This window comes from Manacus vitellinus, unplaced genomic scaffold, assembly GCF_001715985.3.
Source record: "Manacus vitellinus isolate BGI_N305 unplaced genomic scaffold, ASM171598v3 scaffold_3_pilon, whole genome shotgun sequence".
NCBI classification, from domain to species: Eukaryota; Metazoa; Chordata; class Aves; order Passeriformes; family Pipridae; genus Manacus; species Manacus vitellinus.
The window spans coordinates 14556036-14578440 of record NW_021940535.1 but is presented as its reverse complement, the minus strand read 5'-3'; the positions used below and the strand labels follow the sequence as shown (position 1 = coordinate 14578440).

General features: G+C 41.2%; 1 protein-coding gene across 1 annotated transcript in view; it reads left to right on the top strand.

Annotated features, from left to right (window-relative positions):
- The window catches only part of TGFBR2 (transforming growth factor beta receptor 2), a 59204-nt gene that overhangs the window by 28973 nt on the left and 7826 nt on the right, over positions 1 to 22405 (top strand). The window contains exons 3-5 of the mRNA XM_029961949.1: positions 524 to 714; positions 13643 to 14442; positions 15822 to 15963. Of these exons, the coding sequence (XP_029817809.1) occupies positions 524 to 714; positions 13643 to 14442; positions 15822 to 15963 (1133 nt within the window). The remainder of the gene's footprint in view (positions 1 to 523; positions 715 to 13642; positions 14443 to 15821; positions 15964 to 22405) is intronic.

Below are 22405 nucleotides of genomic sequence, written 5' to 3'. Positions count from 1 at the left end.
TTTATTATTGGTATTGGGATGGGGTTTGTTTTCTATTTGTTTAGGTTTTTTTAAAATATAAAGATAACTCCTTCAGTGCAGTGCAGAAATTTTGCTGATTGTAGGCTTAAAAAATAAATAAAAGGCCAACTCAATAGAAATTCCTCAGATTTTGAGGAAATAATTCTCTTTTTATCATAATTTCACACAGATTTTTACTGTCTGCTCAGTGACCACAAAAACCAAAAGTATGTTCCAAGGTTCACAGCAGTTCATTGAACACTAGCTTGAATAATTCTGGATGAGATTTCCAAAGGCACTCTTCCGAGCTTTGTGGTAATATGATACAGGAATAGCTGTGCCATTGTACAAATGTGAGGAGTCCAGACACAGCCAAATCAGGAAAGACAGAAAAGAATACATGATGCTCTTTAAGTACTATTTATGTTTTCAAAAGAGGCAAATTTTGGGCAGGTGCAGTCCTATCTGCTCCCTTTGTAAAATATTCCTTCTTTGATTTCAATTTTCTCCTTTTCATTTTCAGGAGACAGAATGATGAAAATGTGACCTTAGAAACAATTTGCCATGATCCCCAAAAAACACTTTATGGTCACGTTTTGGATGACTACAACTCAAAGAAGTGTTTGATGAGGGAAAAGAAGGAAGATGGGGGATTGATGTTCATGTGTTCCTGTACAAGTGAAGAATGCAATGATATGCTCATTTTTACATCAGGTAGGTTTAATAATTTACCTTGCATTCCTACATTCCTTGCAACTGTGTAATACCAATGTACTTTGGACTTGCATTTTGTGGAGGAAAACTTCTAGTTGCAGGAGCTCTTTTGGTCTCTTTTGAATCTTGCAAAATCTCAACCTTCCTTTTGTGCGTTCAGAGGATATTTCTTTCTGCCAGGCTGTCCTCCTTTTGAAATAAGTCTGATAGTCAGCCTGAGACATTGCACTTAAAACTGATTAAAGAGGAAAGCAAGACGTTTACATTTGTTCTGTTGACAGACCAAAATGCAGCATATACTAATTACATTATAATACCTAAACTAGAGGCAAATTCTGTATTTAAGGTCTTGCCTCTTCGAAAAGGCTGTATTGCCATAGTGTGTCATCTGCATATATAAATGCTACTGATAACTTGATAGAATGTGAAATTTAAGTCAGATTCTCTGTTGTAACTGACCATCTGCCCTTCTTCTGTGGTGGGCGTGAAGTAGCTAGAAGGTTCCTTTTCAGGGGGATATGTTACCTCGCTCTTACTATGGCAAAAGGAAGTGTATGTGGGTTCAGTTAAACCAGGGAAATCTGACTATAGACCAAATCACGACCTGTCCCCATTCTACTTCAGCCCACTGCAAACATAGTAAAGGTGGTGCAGGTGTGTATAGGGCTGGTGGACCTCATGCTGCACACACGGATGTGCGTGGGTCCACACACACACCCCTTGCTTTATTTTCTCCTGCCTGCTGGATCCCATAGTGATGCTTTTACTGAGACGAAGTCAGGTCTCTTGCAGGCAATTTTGAGGCCTTCTGTGGAGAAATTTGTGTGCACACACTTCTAAAGCATTGCAGCACACAGAACCCATCTTCATTGCCTGTAGGTTCCTCAGAACAGGATATAGTTTGATCCTCGTTACCTGAGATAACAAAGGGTTGGGACACTGTTTCTACTCCTGGAAAACATGGTCCGTGACTGCACTGAGGTGGACAACTGTGTGAGTGACTTCCAGCTCTCACTTCCCAGTCCTCCAAGAAGGCGAACTAGTTTAGGTCACAAAACCACAACAAATTAGACAAGAGAAAGCTAGCAAGTCTTTTTTTCCCTTGGCCCAGTCTGTCCATATCTGGTCCCATGCTCTTCCTTATTCCCTCCCCAAGCCTGATTTGAAACCAGACAACCTGATTGCTGATCTGTGGTTGTGTGACCAGCCCTTACGTGGGTGAGCTTTAAAGAGCTTGGAGTATATACTGGTATTGATGTGAGCACAGGGGGTAGATCCAGGACCTAATTCTAACAGATTGCCTAGATTTTTTTTAAGAGAATGTATTCCCAGTGAATAGATCTTACTCTGTGTTAGCTGTCTAGTGTTTTTGTACAGCATGAACCACACCCTTGTGGATTTTGGCTAATTTGTTATGAATTAGTCATCTTATAGCTGTTTCTCCTGGAGCTGTATAGCTGAAGGCAATCACCGTGATAAATGTGTGTCTTCAGTGTGTATGTTTATGAAAACTGTTCTAGAAATTCAACACCAAGTGCCTTAATTCCCAGCAACTCTGCAGCCTCACTCACATTTCCAGAATAGCCTAAAAGGAGTAATATAAATTTAAACCCAGTCTTTTTGCCCTAATTCCTTTCACTCCTCCGAGTGGAGCTTTTCCTTCTAGGTCATGTGCTGTAAGCACTCTAGGTGACTCATGAAAACCATGTGCTGCATTCATATGTATTAAGTGAATAACTACAGACAAAAATTAAAATAATGTAAAACTTCACTTTGTAACATTTCCAGTTCATTCACAAACACAGGCATTAACTGCAGTCGGAAGGGGGGAGAATTGAGGCTTTGTCATTCCTTTTTTTATTGTTGTGGATTAGTGTTTCTTTTAAATGAAAACAGCCCCATTGGGTTGCTTGCCTGGTTAGCCATGGCAGGAAGACAAACGATTTTTACAGTATCAGACATGCGGTTTCCTGTCTGTGTTTAACTTTGAGCAGAACATCACAGCCAGCTGGTCCATGGCTCCTCCAGACAACTAGATAATAGCCTGTAATAATTTTGCCTTTGGAATGACTGTCATCCAAATCTATTCCATACATTGTTCTTGCCTTTTTTTTTTTTACTCTACATTTCTTGTCCACCAGAGCAAGAATTTTTTGCAGTGGTTTTGCATATTCTGTAGTTTTAGAGAGCAGACAAAAGCTACTCTAAAAAAGCCTGATCAAACAGTGATTTTACTCATTTATTAGCAGAAATTGAGATGATAAAAAAGATTGTAATTTTTCACCTGTTAATCACAGCCTTTCCTTTCAAGCTGTTGCTATAAATGATTAGTGTTCTACCTCTTCTTCCTGCATACACACTTGAGACAGACCAGATTTAATTTGTTTCTGTTTTTTCTGAGGTAAGAAAGAAAATTATGGGTAAGGCAACAAGTTCTAATTTCCACCTGACGTTAGTCACTATGTTTTAGTGATTCACAGCTGGGCTGTTATTGCTTATGGAAGAATTGGTTTATAGCACTGTTGGCTCATATCAGTCTTGAATGTGAAGGGCAAATCTCATGACTCCAGTTTTAGACACAAGCACCTAAGGGTTTTGGGTATTGGGAGGTGTTGTGACTCACCCAAGCGTGGCTTTAGAAATGTTTGAAATAGTTACATTCAAATCAAATGCCTATTTCTTGTATGGACTTTCATTTAAATGACCAGTCTGCAAAATAAGAAAAACACAGTCAGATATGCACCTAAACATGCCTGTAGTTCTGCTGTATCAGGGGGCTGACCCTGATTCAGATCCCTGGTGTTTCAGGCCACAGGCACCTCATCGAAAATACTGTGTGCAGAATCACTCCAAACAATGTTCTATAGTTCTTGGAGAAATAATATAAAGGAGACAGGTAACCATTGTAAATCTGACTACTGTGTATTTGTTTGTTAATACATCCCCTTTTTGCCAAACAAAATTGTGAATCACTGGCAAGCGACTTACAGCCCTGTGGTGGAAAAATGCTTCTCACAGCAAAACTCAATGCCAGTGTGTTGTAATTATTATTTATTCAAAAGTCTAATGTCAGTGTTACCCAAAGGCAAAGCCAGGGAACAAAACCACTGGAAAAGATTAACTAAAATCAGGGTGAAAAGGCCCTGGGTGGCTAGAGGTTGACTAGGCAGCAGACAGAGGCCTGGCCCTACTGTCATGGAAAAAATGAGCGCTAGACTACCAGGGTTTTTTCCTCCCTGATGTCTGGTTGTGTCTAGTGGATCTTCTACATCTTGCTTTACCTTCTTATGCTTTGACCTTCTGTGATGAACCAGGTCTATCTGTAGTTGTTTGCACAGTCTCTCTCAGTCCTCCCTTGATGTTTGGGAATCTCTGTTCCTCAACCTTCCCTTTGCCACACCATCTTCCAGCCTCTATTCATCAGCCAGTGTGAGCATGACAACTGTCTAACAAAGTTGGTTTTTATTAACAATCCTGAGTTCCTTGACTGAGGTCAAGGCTTGTTTACCCAAAAGGACCAAGCAGGACAGGGCCCTTTCCAGTCCCACATCTCACCCATTTTCCACAGGCAAAGATGACTAGGCAATCTTAGTAATATGCAGGAATCTCATTTCCTTGGCTACAAAGTGCGTGACCTACCTGCTATGCCATGCAACTTCTTCCTTTTATGCAGCTCATTCAGGCACTTTCATTCAGTGATGTGCAAAAGGGTGACCCAGCACTGGACATTGCAAACAGGAAAACAAATCCTTTAAGTACTGTTGTCAGTATATATGCAGTTGTTATCCTGGGCATCAAATTCAAATCCAAGCAACAACGCAGAGAACTCAAAATCTGGAAACAGGATTTTAACACAGCTCTATTTGGTTTACAGTTGTTTCATTCTAATAACTTACATGGCGGTAATATTTTATCATCACCTGTCTTGCCATGGTATGCAGCTTGAAACCAAGGTGTCTGTGGGATTGTTCAGGTAGACTATGTTAATTGCTCATGTCCTGCAAGATGAGGTCATTATTTTGGGCATTCCCATCTCACCCAAATACGGGAGAAATCTGTAGCAGCAACAATGTGTACAAATTCTGAATCATCCAGATAGTTGCCTTGGAGTATCAAAACTTCAGTGATAGACATGAACAGCAGGTCAACAAGAGTTTATGAGAATAATGAAGCTAACTGGGGAAGTGTGCCAAGGAAGGGAGAGAGTTGTGCTGCTAACAATCTTCACATTGATCATGGTTTCACAAAGTTGGCTAATTGAGAGTGTAAGAGATGTAAGTATTTGATTAATCAATTGTGGGTGAGTCATCTGCCTGAACAAATTACAGTCTATGGATTTGCAGTGTGTCAAGTGCTGTGGTTGCTCACTGTGTATGGTTGTTACCTGGGAGAGCTAATATTGTTCTGCTGCCTGAAGCACTGCAAGCATGCCTGTGCAATGCCTTGTCCTATGCCCAGATCACAGGAGATATGGATGATGTTTTAGAGTTTCCTTAACTTGATATCTCTCACTTGTCTCTAACATGTTGCCCGTCTTTTCCTTTCTTTCTCTCCTCTTCCTCTCCTTACTAGAGTCAAAATGTTAGTGATTTTACTTGACTGCATAGAAGGATCTCAAACTTAAGAACAGACTTAAGATCTGTGCACAGTCATGAGACCATAAATACTTATGTGATGAGTTGTCCGGTGCTCAAGGAACAACAGAAGGGAGATGATTACAGATGGACTGCTTCCAAGTGGATTTTAACAAAGGCTTTCATTAATCTCTTTTTCTGTTATCCAACTAACATGTTCAGAAGGTAACTGTCTTCCAGCTGCCCCATAAAAGAGGTCAGTAGCATTACATAACGTGTCACACAGCCTCTCACCGCTTGTATATTGGCTTTGTTCTCTATGTTTCCTCTTAGGTATTTACAGGCACAAGAGTCCCACCCAGTGCCTGCAGCTGTGTGTAACCAAAGGAGAGGCTGTCTAATGCTGAATGTCTGAATCACTTAGTGGGATAGAAAGGAAATAGAATGGAAAGAGGCTAAAGAAGCCAAAATTTGGGTTTGCTCTGTATTATTTATATTGTTTGCTTCCTAGGAAAATAACCATTCCAGCTTGGTTACAAATTTGTATAAAAACAAACTAGGCAGCACTCTTCCAGTCTGGTTGGCATATTTGTTACAATTTGCATCACTTGAGAGCTTAATAAGTGTGGGAATGTGGCCAACCTTTTATCAGGTTGTCATGGAAGAGACTTTAATAATTACAGACAGAAACAAACTGTAACTAACACTGGCAACATAATATTTTGGGAAAGGTTGGAGGGGTGAAACTCAGGCTGAGAATAAAAATAGTGGTTAATGTGTGGCATCTGTTGGAACATATTGAAACTGGAGAGATTGATTTGTTCCAGAAAACCACCAGCAAACAGCAGCAGACACCCAAGCTGTATAACTTAGCCATGTATCACAGAAAAACAGTCACATCATGTAAATTTAGAATATGTCGGCTCTCATATCACTGAGTAGGAAAGCTCAGCTACAAAAGTCAAAATGTGTGAGAGATGCCATGTAGACACAGTGAAATGATCTGTTAGAATGGGAGAGATAAGAAGGGAATGCATCTGGGGGTGGGAGATTTTAAGCAAAGGAGTACTGTGCCAGCAAATCAAGGAATTACACTTTCTAGCCAGCAGTGAGGGAATAAAAACAGCAACAAACTATTTGTTCTGTCTTAGAGCTTAAGAGTTTCTTAAACCTCCTGGGTGCTGAATAGCATGCTTGGCAATCAGTTGAGAAACAAAATTCTGCTTACAATAGATGAAATATCCATTACATCATTGCTGCCCAGCCTTTTCGCTGAAGTAAGACACCCAGAGGCAATCAAGTTTGCCTGCCTCCCACCCCTGTGACTAAGATGCAGCCATTCCCATCAGGTGACAGATGTATATGCATGACTCTTCCAACATGTAACACATATGACTGGGTCATGTAACTGGGGATTTTCCCTAGGTATTACAGAGAAGTCTTGGGTCCTGATACCCTGGGTAGTCACATGCCGAGGGCAAAACTGCTGGCCTGCAGGGGAGAGCAGCAGTGAGTGTGCTCCAAAACTGCTCATGCTTTTGCCTTACTACTTCTCAGGAAAAGAGGTTAGTGGTGGCACTGGGCAAGGATATGCATTAAGTGCTCTGAGAGCTGGGTCTGGTTTGCCAGCCATTTACTGACTGCAGAGCAACATTCAGGTGGCCAAATACCCAAAAGATCAAGTGAATGAGTTCCCATACCTTTGAGTAAACATCCTTAGGGCAAAAATTCTGAACCATGTGGATGACAGTATTTTAGAAAGATAGCTTTAGAAACAGGCTCTAGAGATTGCTTTACCTTTCAACTTCTACTGTCTTTGGGAGAAAGGCTATACATGTTGTCTACCTAGACTCTAGAAAATTTTTGACATCATTTCTGCTGGAGAAACTAGCTGCTCATGATTTGGACAAGTGGACCCTTTGCTGAGTAGAAAACTGTCTGGATGGTCTAGCCCAAAACGTGTGGGTGAATGGAGTTACATCCAGCTGGTGGCCAGTCACAGGCTGTGTTCCCCAGGGCTCGTTATTGGGGACAGGCCTGTTTAATATCTCTATCAATGACCTGGACAAGGGGATTGAGTGCACCCTCAGCCAGTCTGCAGATGACACCAAGTTGGGTGGGAGTGTTGAACTGCTGGAGGGTAGGAAGGCTCTACAGGGGGATCTGAACAGGCTGAGGCCAGTTGTATGATGTTCAACAAGGTGAAGTGCCAGGTCCTGCACTTGGATCACAGCAGCCCCATGCAGTGCTACAAGCTTGGGGATGAGTGGCTGGAGAGCTGCCTGGGGGAAAGGATCGTCCCTCTGTGCTCAGCACTGGTGAGGCTGCACTTTGAGTCCTGTTTTCTGTTATTTCACGACAAGAAAGACATTGAAGTGCTGCAGTGTGTCCAGAGAAGGGCAAGGAACTGGTGAAGGGTGTGGAGCACAAGTCTGATGAGGAGCAGCTGAGGAAACCGGGGTAGTTTATCCTGGGGAAAAGGAGGCTCAGGGGAGACCTTATTGCTCTCTACAACTATCTGAAAGGAGGTTGTAGTGAGGTGGGGGTTCTCCCAGTTAAGAAGGAATAGAACAAGAGGAAATGGCCTCAAGTTGCAGCAGTTGAGGTTTAGATTGGATAGTTGGGAAAAATTCTTCACCAAAAGGGTTGTTAAGCATTTGAACAGGTTGCCTGTGGAAGTGGTTGAGTGACCATATCTGGAGATATTTAAAAGATGTGCAGATGTGGCAGTTAGGGACATGGTTTAGTGATGGACTTGGCAGTGCTGGTTTAACACTTGGACTCGATGATCTTAGAAGTCTTTTCCAACCTAAACAATTCTATGATTCTGTAGCAGGCCAGGCAGACCTATCAGCTACTGGAGGTAGTGCCTCTCCAGGAGACAAGATACTGTTTTGGATAACCTGGTAATATTCCTTTTAGACTAAAAGATGAAGACATACAGCTCAAGCACAAGTTACTGGCCTTGACAGACTTGGTTTACTTAATCCAAAAAAAGCTCTTTTAAAATTCAGGAATTTGCTGAAGGAATTTAACTTTCAAGAAAGACTACAAGAAATATCAGGGTTTATATTCCATTGGATAGCAAGACAGAACCCACTCTGATTTTCAAATTTAGTAATCTCTGTCTTCTGCCATCAGTTGGTTCAGCATAGAGCTGAGTGAGGGGTGGAACTGATTTCCTGTTAAATTAAAAAACAATATCTTCATCTCCAGCAAGTATGGAAAATTAAAATATTTCCAAGAAACTATCAAGATAAAGAATTACAGGTTAGTTTGAGGTGCGGCATTTGAGTTTGATTATTGTCAAGTATTTTAAGTCAGGATCAACATTTTTCCTAAGGAAACACCCTCCCAACCCCCTATAAAACTCCCCATCCCCATTCTCAAAACCTCCAAAATGATGCCTGTAAAACTAGCAGAAGTTTTTAAAAGTTAGATCAACTTTCAGACCACTTTCTTCATCAAGATAAGGGTTTCAGGGAAAAGTATAGGAATGTCAGAAGCAGAGTTTCTCTTTTAAAAATCAATTTTTTTCATCAAAAAATGCTTTACTGAAGATTTACAAGCAATTTTAATTCTAAAAAGACCAAAATCAGGAAGGTACAGGAGATACAGCGACAGAATTTCATTTTCACTTAAGGATTCTTCAATAGAGATAAATTAAGTTACTCCAAACAGCTGCTCAGAGGAAATTTCATTTCACTGAAAATGAGGCATTTTGTGGAACTAGCTTTCATCCAGAAGCACTAAAGGGATGGGCAGGCTTTTCCATATTTTATTGCTTTGTGCCTTGCTCAGAAATCAGTACACACATAAGGTTCAAACTCACATTTTTTTCTAATTCAGAGTACGCAGGGATGCAAAGCTCTCTCCTGAACCAGAAAGAGCAGGTCTTGAACTTGAAGCTCCCGTAGTCCATAGCAGTTCTCTCACTGGAGGGGATTCAGCACTCACATACACCTCTTGCCAAATTGCAACATTTGAACAGAAATTCTGTTTAAGCAAAAACATTCAAAAAGTGTTAGTTTTTATTCCAGTGTGGAATTCAAACCAAACTTTGAAACCTCAGAATTGCTACAAAATGGAGTTGTCCTCCAGTCAGCTCAAAGGGCTGCTTTGTGTCTTGGGAGCTTGCGAAATAACTAGATCACAGTCCTGAGTCTGGAACCAAGTTTTGTGACTTTGTGCTTCTGGGGATTTTTAAGACACTGGACAAACTCGCAATACGTCACTATGGATATGTATAACCTGAATTCTGCTAATATGAAATTTATTCTTGCCCTGCTCTGTGGCTTTCACTAGCAGTTCAATAGAAAGCAACTTTAGAACTCACAAAAGCAGCAGACAGCAAGGAAGTAGTTCTGTCAGTACTGGCAGGGCATTCTGCTGCCCTGCGCATTCAAGTGTGTGTCCTCATTTCATTGCCATTGTTTTATTTCTTGTTTCCAAAGTTCAGTGACACTAAAGCTCAATCAAAGGCACCTAATCCAACCTAAAGAATTTACAGGCTCTTGTGCTTTGAAGCTTCATGACTGAATAGGGGCTGTACAGTGTTTTCATTTTCCTTGGCACTTGAGTTCTGTTCCCTCGAGGCTTAGGTAACATTAAGGGTTGTGCAGATGGCTCCTGCTTAGTTTAAACTGCATACAGGAAGCTTTCTTTTAGCTCAACTTCTCTATTGTTATGCTATATTAATAGGCTCTTTTGAAGCTTAAGAAAGAACTGATCTGACTAAATAATAGTTCTGGGTGGGGAAAGTTATTTAGGAGCATGTTTGCAAAACATGAAAGGCTGCTTCATTTAACCATTTCCTTGCCTGCCTGTGCAGCTGGGTTTTGCTCACTCCATGCTCAGAAAGAGGAAGCTGCACACCCATTTTTTAAATTATGGGGTTTGAGTCATGTGTATTTATTTATAAGCAAATGAACGTATTTATTCTTAGATTCCTGTAGTCAAGCCAGAAAATGTTGGCTAGCCACTATGAAAACATACAGCTATGCTCTGAATTTTGATCCTGTCCTGATTTTGTACACAGATTCAACAGAGAAGTATCCCATCGTTAGCTTGTGCTGGAATGGCTGATTTGATTCTTCTCGTATCATCAGTCAAAATCAAAGGCAGTTCCAGAAGTGTCTTGCTCAGGCCACACCTCAGTGCCACCAGCTCTTTGCTCCTGCTACCTCCTTTAATTCTGCTGTCAGGAAGCTCAATCCCTTCCTAAGCTCAGACTTCAGCCTTGTCAGTACTGACACCCTGATGAGTGCTCATTCTTGCACTTCCCAAACCTTGAGTGGGACTTGCCTGGTGTCTTAAATACAGAAAATTAGCAGAGCCTTCATCCCTGCTGCTTTAGGTGGGGATGTGTAGCTGTATGCTTTTCACCCCCTGCTTCCTCCAAGGGACCGTGCCAAAGCGGATGTGTCACTTTGCAGCAGGGGTGCAGCATGATACAGTGCTCAGGGGAAGTGGCCAAACTGCTCAGCTTCTGCTTTGATTAAATTTTTTTCTCATTCTTTTTCAAGTAACATTTGCAACATCAACATTTTTTCCCTTCCACCCAGAAATCCCCCTGCACCACAAGCAGAGCTTTCTCTTGTGCAAAAAGAGAAAGAGCTGAAGAGGCTGTGAAGTCTGCTGGAGAGTTCTCAGATGTAGGCCAAAATAACACAGCCTGGTCTAGGGCCTTATAGGAACAATCAGAAATCCTTATGCAGGTAGCCATAACAATCAAGGAGTGAGGACTTTGGGTGAGTTACTTCTCAAATCTGAAAATGCTTCCAGCTACCTCCAACTGCTTGGACTCATGGGGAGAAATCTGAAAGAGAACTAATATACATCTTGGGGGTTTTGTCACTCATTTAGAAAGACATTTGTATTTCAAATATCTGGTCTACGTATTGCAGCCCTGTGGCAAAGAAAAAGAGCTTAAAAGGCCCTAAAAAGACATGTTCATCTCTGTAAAAGAGTATACCACATGATACAGATGACATATTACTCTGTTCCAAGGGCAGAGCCCAAACTTCAAGAACGTTTTTCTGTGGCCAATAAAAAACAAAAACAAAACAAACCCAACAAAATAGAACCCTGAATGTTCAAAAAAATAATTTTCTCTCATTGTTACAGATCAGTTGTGTCATATAGTTGTGGCCTGCTTGCAGCCAGAACTCCAAAACCGCTGTCCCACAAAGCAGTCTGTTCTACTCCACCGAGGTGTTTTCCAAGTTCTTTATAAAGCAGATTTTCTGAAAGCAAAGAAGGCACATGGGAATAAGCAATGCAAATCTTCTGTTTACTGACAGTGACACTGGACTTTCTAAATATATTCCTCCTGTAAGGGCCATAAAAAAACTGAGGTTTTTTCCCCCTCTGTAACAAGTTGAAAAGCAGAAATGGTGCCTGTAACTTGTGATGAACTTTTAGGTTTGGGGTTTTTTTATTTTAGATTTAAGAATTTTTAAATTTACTAACATCTTTTTGCCAAGAGAAATCACTGGAGAACAAGGATTTGTGGTTTGTATAGATCTGGAAGGAGAGATTGACTTAAAATAATCTTTTGCTTAAATGGAGGAAATATATTCTTTGTTTGTAGATGCTGCTAGTGCATGCCATTGACCTGTGCTAGACTGGGAATGCCAGTGCTAGAAAGGCACTTCCTCTTCCCTGAAATCCTGTGAGAGAGGTTAGGATTTAATTATTCGATCTACATCTGGTTGGAGAACCTTTTAAACAGAGGAAGCACATCCTGGTTCAGGATTCAACTTTTTTCCAAATAAAAAAAGAATACACTCTTCAGATGTCCTGTCACCTGCCTTTGAATAGCTCATGTTTCCTGCTGCTTGCCAACTGGGTTTAAACAGAAAAGTGATTACAAGTGAAATTGGAGGGTCAGAGGTACCCCTTGTTCTAATTGTAAACTCTTTTCTCCCATCCCTTTTAGAATTGCTCACCTTCATTTTGAGAGGCACCGAGTAGGGGAAATAGAGGCCTGTGGCTAATGTAGTTAGTGACAGCTTCCCTTCAGAGCTTACTGAACGTTTCCTTTTCATATTGACTTATTTGGCCTGATGCACAGAACCTGAGTCAGTGACATGGCTGTATGCATCCACTAGAGTGCCATGCTGCCAACAAAAGCCGCTTGCTCTACTACAGTTGCAGCTTCAGTTGTTTTAGTCCATTCAGGTTTGACTCCCAGGACTTCTTCCAATCAATCCCCTCCCTCATGCAAAAACAATATGGTACATTTTATCCAACACAAAAGGAAGAAATAGACTGAGACATTTCCATGTGTTCGATCAAATCAGGTTCAGATAAACTCTGACCCACTTTTAATCTATTTTTGGAATAAAACTGTTCCCTTTTAAACTTTATCTTCTCTAAGAAATACTGAACTAGAAGGTAATTTTTAGAGGTGGCAGGGCAGTTCCCATCTCTAGGATAATGATCCATACTTTTCCTGGAATATCTCCCTATTCTAGAATAGGTCCCTGTTGTTCTTCTCTTTCCTGTATGTTACACCCCAGAATATGTTAGTGTGTGCACTGCACCAGGCATGGAGTTTGGAGTGAACCATCTACTGCTTTACAGCAGGACAGCCAGTGTACAGTCAGCAAGTGACAAACAGAGGAAGTGTTCAGATACATAAATCCGTGCAAAAGTACGTGGGGTGGGGTGACAGTTCTGGACATACCTGTTTACATGCAGGTGTTTGAATTTGTTCTAGCAACAGTCTTTCACATACATCAAAGTATGAGAATGAGCTTTTTCTTTTCAGATAAGTATGCAGGCATATATATTGTGCCTGAATATTGCCATATATATTGGCAAGTTTTGTGTGAACAGGCTTTCTGAAGATAACTTTACTACTAAAATATATTAAAATGTACTAGATCTGGAGTGATAACTGGAAAAGTGGGAGTTCACAGCTTGCATTTTCTATTTATTTATCTTGGAAAAATTAGTGTGTTCTAATAATGACTGGTTAAATGAGCAGATCTTTCAGGAACACATTGACAGAGTAAGTGCCAGAAACTTTGTCTATTGTATTCAGGAAAGAAGAGGTTTCATCCATAATGCATTAAAGCCTGAGAGAAGAACAAAGTTACTAAATTACATTAGGTTCTTTCTCATTCAGTTCTGGCTTTTTATAAAATAAGCAGACAGGGAAGTCCTGGTAAGCAGAGGCCTATATACAAAATAACATTTTGAAGCAAGAAGGCAGTAACAATTTTTATTACTTACTGTTAGTGGAGAAGATAATATATTGCATTCTGGATAAAAATTATAATTATTGTCAGCCTCCTCTATATATAAACTTATGATATAATTTAATGTATTTCTTGTGTTCTTTACAGACGACCCTCAGAAGCCACAGGAGAAAGACGAAATTTCCAAAGTCACAATCATAAGTCTTGTCCCATTACTGGTGATTTCTGTTGCTGTCATTGTTATCTTTTATGCCTACCGCACTCATAAGAAGAGGAAACTCAACAAGGCATGGGAAAAAAATGTTAAGCCCAGGAAACATAAGGACTGCAGTGATGTTTGTGCCATTATGTTAGATGATGACCGCTCAGACATCAGCTCTACCTGTGCCAACAACATCAACCACAACACAGAGTTGCTGCCCATTGAGTTGGACATTGTTGTTGGCAAAGGAAGGTTTGCTGAAGTGTATAAAGCCAAATTGAAGCAAAACACATCAGAACAGTATGAAACCGTGGCAGTCAAGATTTTCCCCTATGAAGAATATGCCTCCTGGAAAACTGAGAAAGACATTTTTTCAGATGTAAACCTCAAGCATGAGAACATCCTCCAGTTCTTGACAGCAGAGGAGCGTAAGACAGATCTTGGTAAACAGTATTGGTTGATCACTGCCTTCCATGCTAAAGGAAACTTGCAGGAATATCTCACACGGCACATTATCAGCTGGGAGGACCTCTGGAAACTGGGTGGGTCCTTGGCCCGAGGGATTGCCCATCTGCATAGTGATCACACACCCTGTGGTCGTCCCAAAACCCCTATTGTACACAGAGACCTAAAAAGTTCTAACATCCTGGTGAAAAATGATTTAACCTGCTGTCTCTGTGACTTTGGGTTATCCCTGAGGCTGGACCCTTCTCTCTCTGTGGATGACCTGGCTAACAGCGGGCAGGTAAGTTAGAAGTTTGAAAGGGTGGAAGGGTTCCCGGGCTGAAAAGATGAAAAAAACCCATAAGATGCTATGGCAGCTTTTATTTAAAATCATTAAAAATTAATGCGAACAGGTTTATAAACAAAGAGGCTCTAAACATTGAAGCAACACTGAGAGAAGTGCAATGTAGGTTTTGTTATGATTAGAGAGCTGCATATGTATATGATGCAGCCATCCTCTCACTTATAGTGAGCACATGTGAACTTGTTAGTAACTGTTCATGGTGCTGCTGCAGTGCACGTACACACACACTCAGGATCTGCTTCACGTTGTGAGGTTTTGACACAGTTTTCATGTCTGATGGCATTATACTTTTTTGTGAATAGACCCACTCTTGGTGTACCCCAGTATGTGTGAAGTCAGTCTTCTATCCTCAGAAGGTCTAAGCAGATAAGTAGTAATAGATAATAGTTTTAAAAGTAAAAAAAAAAACAACTCTTTAAGATTATGGTACATTCTCTACATGCAAGCAAATGTAAGAATGTCAAATGAAAATAGTTGCCCTGTTGTGTTTTTTCAACTGAGTAGCGTGGATAATACTCATCTACTTGACAGGGATGCCAGGGGGATGCTTATGAATGCTTACAAGACTACATATTTCAAGTATATCTCTAAATATTCTCTCTTCTAATGAAAACTTCTATAGTATAAATTCAGACCATTTATTAACTTAATTCATTCCTAATTATTAAAGTATACATGTATTTATATGTGTATTTTTGTATTCATATTTTTATACATAGGTCACATAAAAGCCTGTCCATTTACACTGACTTTTGCCTCATATTGAACTAATATTTTGGTTTATAACATTTTCAGGGGCAACTCTTCAGTCTGGTTTCAATTCAAATCGAAACCAGCTTCTGCATTCAGTATCTGTGTGTTTCTTCTCCCAGGCCTGCATGTACTTTCCTTTTAAGCCTACCATGAAAAGAAACAGCTAACACTATAATACGCAGTGCAAAACAATACAACATGTTTATTGCTCATCTGAAAGACACTTGGTCTGCAGCAGTTGCTTCAGGCCCTAAGGGCAGAGTTTATCTGTGAATAGCCAAAGAGCAAGAAAACTTGTCAGTGTCAAAATTATTTGATTAAGGAACTAAAAAGGGCTGCTTTCTGTTTTTCCTTACCAAGAGAGGTGCAAGTAAGTTGGTAGTCAGGACAATGCCAGATTCCCCTGGCAGCAGAAAATATGGCCTGTGCCAACTACGGCCTGAATTTTTGGATACATGTCAAATGGCACCATTTTCCTGAAAGCTGAAGTTAAATCACAGCAGAATCCAAAATATGAACGACAATTTCAGCTCATGAGCTCTCCTTGATCTCTTCTTCTGTAGGTTGGCACAGCAAGGTATATGGCCCCTGAGGTTTTGGAGTCCAGGATGAACCTGGAGAACATGGAGTCCTTCAAACAAACAGATGTGTACTCCATGGCTTTGGTCCTCTGGGAAATGACATCTCGCTGTAATGCTGTCGGAGGTAAGTGCCATCTGTTTTCTTATCTCTAAAAGTATGTTGAGACAGACATGCTCTTGTGGTTGTCTGGCAGAGGGTGACTCTTTTTAAATCTCACCAGTTTTTCTAGTGTGTATGGATGCTGTAAATAAACATCCTTCAGCAGCATGCGATGTACACGTGCATGAGCAGGCTTGAAGGCCAAGCACCTGAGCACACAAGAAAATTACTCCTCAGTTGCTGTAAAGATAAATCTGCTATTAGGTAAATCGCTTTTAAGGATTATTAAAGTCTGGTTTTCCTCTGACATACTGAGTAGTCATGGATTGACTCAGTCTAGTTGATGTCACCCAAAATTATTTGAAACATAAATCAATAGGAAATGTTTAAACCAAGAAGCGATAACTGCCTCACGTTTACTTTCATAGAATGTTAATTCTCAAATGTAGTAAGGGCCAGTTAAGTGTCACAATTACTAATTGATAATTTCAGTAAGAGCCATCATAGTGATATAGAAACTTCCCTGCTTTCCCAAAATCACCAGCTGCTGCTTTGTGATGTCACAAGAGATCACCCATATGAGAAATCAAGAGATGTTTGCTGTATTAAGTGTAGTAACAAAATAAAAATTATTGGAACTGACTATCAGAACAGTTTCAGAAAAAGCTGCTATGCTTGTTCATATTCAGAGTTTGTTCACTGAAACAAAATCTCAATTTCTCCTTTGCCTAAAGCTGCCCCAGAATTCCCAGTGTTGTATGTGCTAGAAATCAGAAGAGTTGCTGTTGAGATATCTGCATTACATATGCTATGTTCAAAGATTTTCACCTTACTTCAGGAACTAAAATAAGACTAAGTTACATATAAAATTCTTCACCCTGTTGGAATTGTCTAACATTCATTCTAAAAAATTGCTGCGCAATCCAGGGCTCACACAGGCAGTCTAAGGAGTGGGGCTGTGAAAGATAACACTAATGTGGATATTATAGAAGATATGCAACTCTTATTAGATTTGTTAGCCATCTTCCAAAACCACAAAGGCTCCCTTTTCATCGGGCTCCTCTCAGTTCCACCTTGAAGGGCTGCCATAGACACAGACCGGACAATCTTGCACGCTAGAGCAGTATGTTGTGAGGAACACAGTGTACAGGAGGGAAACCAATATCCCAATGGATATTGGGAAGTGCATAGCTGCTCCTTGTTTCTCTACCAACATCTGTGGGATACCACAAGGGAAGTCTCTGAAGCCACTCTGCACAATGACTGTGTGGTTGCACCACAATGTCCATGTGCCAGGAGGAAGGAATGCATCCATCTCAGTCTCCCGCTATGCCTGACCAACGTTTGGTCTTGCTGGGTGGGCTGTATTGTGGGCAACAGATTTGCCCCTGTTTGCACCCTGCCAGGAAAGCTACAAAGCGAGTATGTGTGCAGAAACTGCTAGCCTAAAAGCATGGGGAAAAAAAAGATCTTTTCTAGTCAAACATTTCAGTGAAAAAACATGTGGTGTTTCGGGAACTGAACCTCAGTCTGACATATTCCAAGGCAAACCTATCCATATTTAACAGTCGTGATCGTGCCTGTTTCTAAGAGCATTGGCACAGCCTCAGCCTTTCATTAGCACTTTGTAAATGTGGCTGAGGAGATTTAAAACTTGAGAAAAAAAGAACTTTGCTCTGTCTCTTGAGCTCTCTCTGTTTCTTGCATTTAGAAACTCACCTTATTAATATAAATATGAACTGTTCACTGTGAATCTTTTATCTTTGATGATTCCTGAGTCCCTTCCTGTTCATATTTGCTGAGTATGGTGAAATGGAGATGGTGGCAAAAACAAACCTTATTGCTGCTGTTCTCAGAAGGCAACTGCCTAAAAGAGGATATAAAGGGAGTTTCATAAGGAAGGAAAATCACCAGCATGTTTAGCTAGAAAAGACTGCCCCACTTTAACCTTAGGAAGAAGAGCTGAAGTTATTTCAGGAAAAGTAAAGATTTCTCTAACCCAGCATCCCCTTTGCTTTCAAGGTGATAGTTAACCCCCACCCACATCCTGATTTTCCCCTATTCATTTCATCCCTCAGTAATTCTCATCTCCAGAATCAAATTTTTTGAATTTTTTTTCCCTATTTCAGTAATCTTTTCAGAGGTGAGGTCCCCAGCAAAACCCCAGGAGGAGTACTTGGGCAGATCTGTAGGGGGTGGAACTCGGGCTTAGCATCTCCATCTAGAGCAGTTATATACAACTCCCAGGGTGTAGCTCCGTTGACTTGTCACTATTACTGAGCTGCAACAGCATTGCACCATTACTCTCATTTCCTTCTTAGATTTTCCCCTGGTTCATGCAGTCTGGCTATCTTTGCAGCCAGCTGGTGAAATACCCTTACAGTGATTCATGACTGCAGCTCCCCCTCTGCTTTCCCTCTCCCATCTGTTACTTGTGAGACTCCCTCCTCTCCTCGCAGCCTTCTCAAGGAGCTGCCTCTGCTCACACACACCCCTCTTTAATTCCTAAACTATTGGGCTATGAGAAAAATGACTTCACATACACGCAGGAGTAGGCGGACCTGATTGCAGACAGCCTTTTCAAAGGAGCCCGAAAGATCTAGGCACCATCTTTGCAGGGCAGGCTTGGCTGCAATTTAGAGGGCAAGAGTGGCAGTCTAAGCAGAGGCAGCAGCATTAGCAACTTTAGTTAGGGAGGGAAGCATGCAAGGAAGGGAGGCTAATTGCCATTCAGCCAGGTAAAGGTACAGTGACTTATTTCTTTTACAAAGGGAGCTCTTGGGATTCATTTGTCAGCATGCAGGTGTTCAGTGAGTGTAGGAGGTGATGGAGCAAGTCCTTTCACTACAGCAGCTTTGTCAAACACAGTCTCCAAGCAATGCCAGGGCTTTTCAGTCAGCAGACATTTAAACAAAAATACCCAGCAGCACAATCCATACTGTGAAGCTGCTGTAGTAAATAAGCAGGTGGGGATCAGCTTTTGAGAAAGGCCATGCTGTTCATTGTTACTTTGTTGTGCTAAATATGGAGAAGCAGAAATGGGACACGAGGGAAAGGGAGACAGGCAAAGATCGAGTTTGACTGATTTTTCACCAGAGTATAATTTAAGAGGCATATTTAGAAACTCAGAAATACTACTTTGGGGAGAACTTCGACTGCTACATGCTGCTGTTAACTTGGTATTTCATTCAGCACAACAGCTGTGCACCAGATGCTGCACGTTGCAAGAAATATAATTTTCATCTCAACCACTTGCTTTCAGAGTGACACAGCTTTGGTGACTGAGACAAGTGTAATTTCTCTGACAGCCTCCTAGAAAGAAAAGAAAACCATCTGTTTTGTATCTCAACTGCTATGGGTGAGGGACTGTTGGGGGTGGCAAGGGAGAAAGAGAGGAAAGGGAACTTATGGATACACAGGTTTGGTGAAGAGGGGGAAGAGAAACCCTTCAGAAAATGGTGATGTTGCTTGTGCAGTATTGTACTGCCTGGAGTACTGGCTGGCTTCAGTATAGTAGCAGGGCTTTTTTTGAAATGGCAGCCTTGCTTTACCAGAGCTGTTTCATGTGAATAAAACCAGGATTAATCTTATGCTTATTCAGTGAGAGTCAGCCAAAAGCCACAATTTGGCATCTAAACACTTGTGCACCCTGTACCTCACAAAATGTTTAGCTTTCATCATATCGATGTGGAGAGGTGACATTTCTGGCAGCAGGGAGCAATTAGATAGCCAGTACAGTAGGGCTGTGCCTGCACAGTGGGCCCTGAGGTCGCTGCAGCTGGGGTCTGATTTAAATTTCTCCTTCTGTGAAGTGGAGCCCAATTAGAGCATGTCTGCACTGCCCTGGCTTCTGGTGGCATGTAGATCCACACAGTACAGCCTCACCCCATGACAGTCACCTATGTCCTAGAAATTCTCAAAGTGTCACCACAGTACTATGTGTAAGGTAGCAAGTGCTATCCTTCAACAAGCCCATGTAGCAGTAGATAAGGTTACTACAGTCCATGTCGAGCGCTGATGTGCTCTGTGTTCCACTAATTTCCCACCTCAGGATTCAACACATAGTGACTAAGCAGCCTGTAACCCTACACTGGTGGCAGAGCTCATGCACTCCCAAACCTTTAGAAGGGTGCCTGTGTCTTTGATCATCAGATATGAAGTCACTTAAAACATATCTGTGGGAGGGAAACAGTACAATGAGTTCACCCATCCCAATACATTCTTCACCTCAAGAGGGAAACCTAGAGAAATTTGTGAAGTAAGCATTTGACAGCTCCTTAAACTTGGCCTTGAAACAGCTTTTGAGCCTCTGCTTTAGGCATTATTTTCCCTTTGTGCAACTAGTGCAAGCTAGTAGATCCAACACCCAAATTGCTCTAATATGAAGAAAGACACTATCTGAAGGACACGACCTGTGTGTGTGCATGAGCTGTCACAGTAGCTCCGCCATCAACTAATTTATCCCTTCTTTAGCTGTCCCCTCTTAACTCTAAAGGGAGGGGCATTTCAAAGGGATGTGCAGTTCCTGAACAAAAGCTCACTACTGTGGGCTGTGCCTCACAGTTGATTTTTGCTGGCCTTTTACCTCGCTCCTGCTTTGATTCTTCATCATCCAGCATGAGGAGTTGTCCCTTAGAAATCAGTAAGATAGATCACGAGGGAGCATCAACAGTGTTTGTGGGTATGCTCTTCTGACCCAAAGAAAGAGAATTTCACTGCAGAAAGCTTGGAGTAGAAAAAGACCACATGAGAGAGCCAAACTTTCCAAACTTTCATCACGCAAAACAAATAGATTTTCAGTAATGTCTCTGGGGCTAAAAATCCCGTCCCAGCCTTTCTGAGAGTTTCAGCCAGGCCAATGTCAAAGGAAACTAGAGGTATAGCAGTTAGTAGTGCATGGCAGCTCTCAACCATAAAGATTAAATGCTGGAAGTTAAGGTTGAAGGACCTCTGCCATTATTGAATGCTAAAGGTGCTGTAGTTCATGGTACCTGACGTATTTACAGTACTTCATCCAGTTGCCATTTTTAGTGCCCAGCTGATCTAAAACCAATCAAAAGAAACATACAAGACATGAAAAATAGAATCAGCATCTCTATACAGCCACTCATAGGCCCAAACATCTTAACCTACCTCAAACTGACATCTGTTATATCTACTGTAGAACGTAAACATGATCCATGAACAACTCCAGCTATTACTGCAAAATGTGTCTGACACCTGAGATTCCACAACATAAGGATGACTTACTGTGTGAGGATTTAGTGGGCTTTTTTTTTCTTTCCAAGGGAAAGAAGAAGTAATAAATAGCAAGAAGATGCTGCATGCTTTTCAAACTGAAGGAAGGCAGAACTGTATTAGTAGAACATCATTACAGTAAATTGGCATCTGGCCTAAATTTCTCTTTATTTACCAAAACCAAAAACAAAGCAACAACAAAACAGAAAGCCCAAATGTGAAAAACCTATTCAATCTTTATATTTGGAGGAGGAATGTTCATAATATATAAACAATTTCTCAAGCAGGGAAAATGTATTATGAACCTGTCAATTCCCAGGAAAGGCTTTCCCTTCCCCCACTTGAACCATCTCATGAACCTTCAGATTTAAGTCAATGAGAGGGCACCAGTCAGCACCACAGCACCAGCTTCCCTCTGTTGGACATACAGACTCCTCTGACTTTTTACATTGCAAGATCTCAGAGCCTTGGCTGGTGTCCATGACCGCTACCACAACTAAACCACGACTGGTGGAGATGGCGTAGGGAATGGCCATCTAGGTCATGCTATTTAAATTTTCCCAGCAAACGTTAATATTTTGGTTAGCTCTGAAAGTAGAGGTATCTGCACTGTAATCATTGTGCATCCACTGCGTAGTAACTCAGGTCTGACCAGCAAGATGGCAACTTCCCAATTCACTTCTAGGGCTAAAGTCTTTTAAATTTACTTTGGCCAAGTAATCTCAAACTCAGATTAATGTGGGTGAAACTGGTATGCCCTCCTGTGCAGGAAAGAAAGTAAAGCAGACTTTAGCCCTTGAGTCTTAAAGAAAGTGATTTATGTATGAGAAGATAGGAGACTACAACCATTCTCCAGAGCATTGTGTGGACAGTGGTCAGCACCAGATAGTTAGGGAGAAGGAAGGAGAGCTCTGCAGGAGGCATCTGTGGAGTGATCTGCTACGCTGCACACACAGTTATTTGCAGCTGAATGTCTAAACGCGGAACATTTGAAGCACAAGGTTTAATATCCCTTCCAAAATGTTTGTTATTGTAACTTGGCTCTAGGGTTTTGGAGAAAAGTCCGAAGTTAGTTATCTTCAGTACAACCTTGCTTTTATCGTGGACATGACAGAAGGATCTGACCTGTGTTATCTTGATCATTAGTTATTTTCAGTAGTGTTTTATATGATCCCATTCTTACCTTTCTCTTCAAAGTAAACAAAGCCAAGCTTTAGAGGTTCTTTCC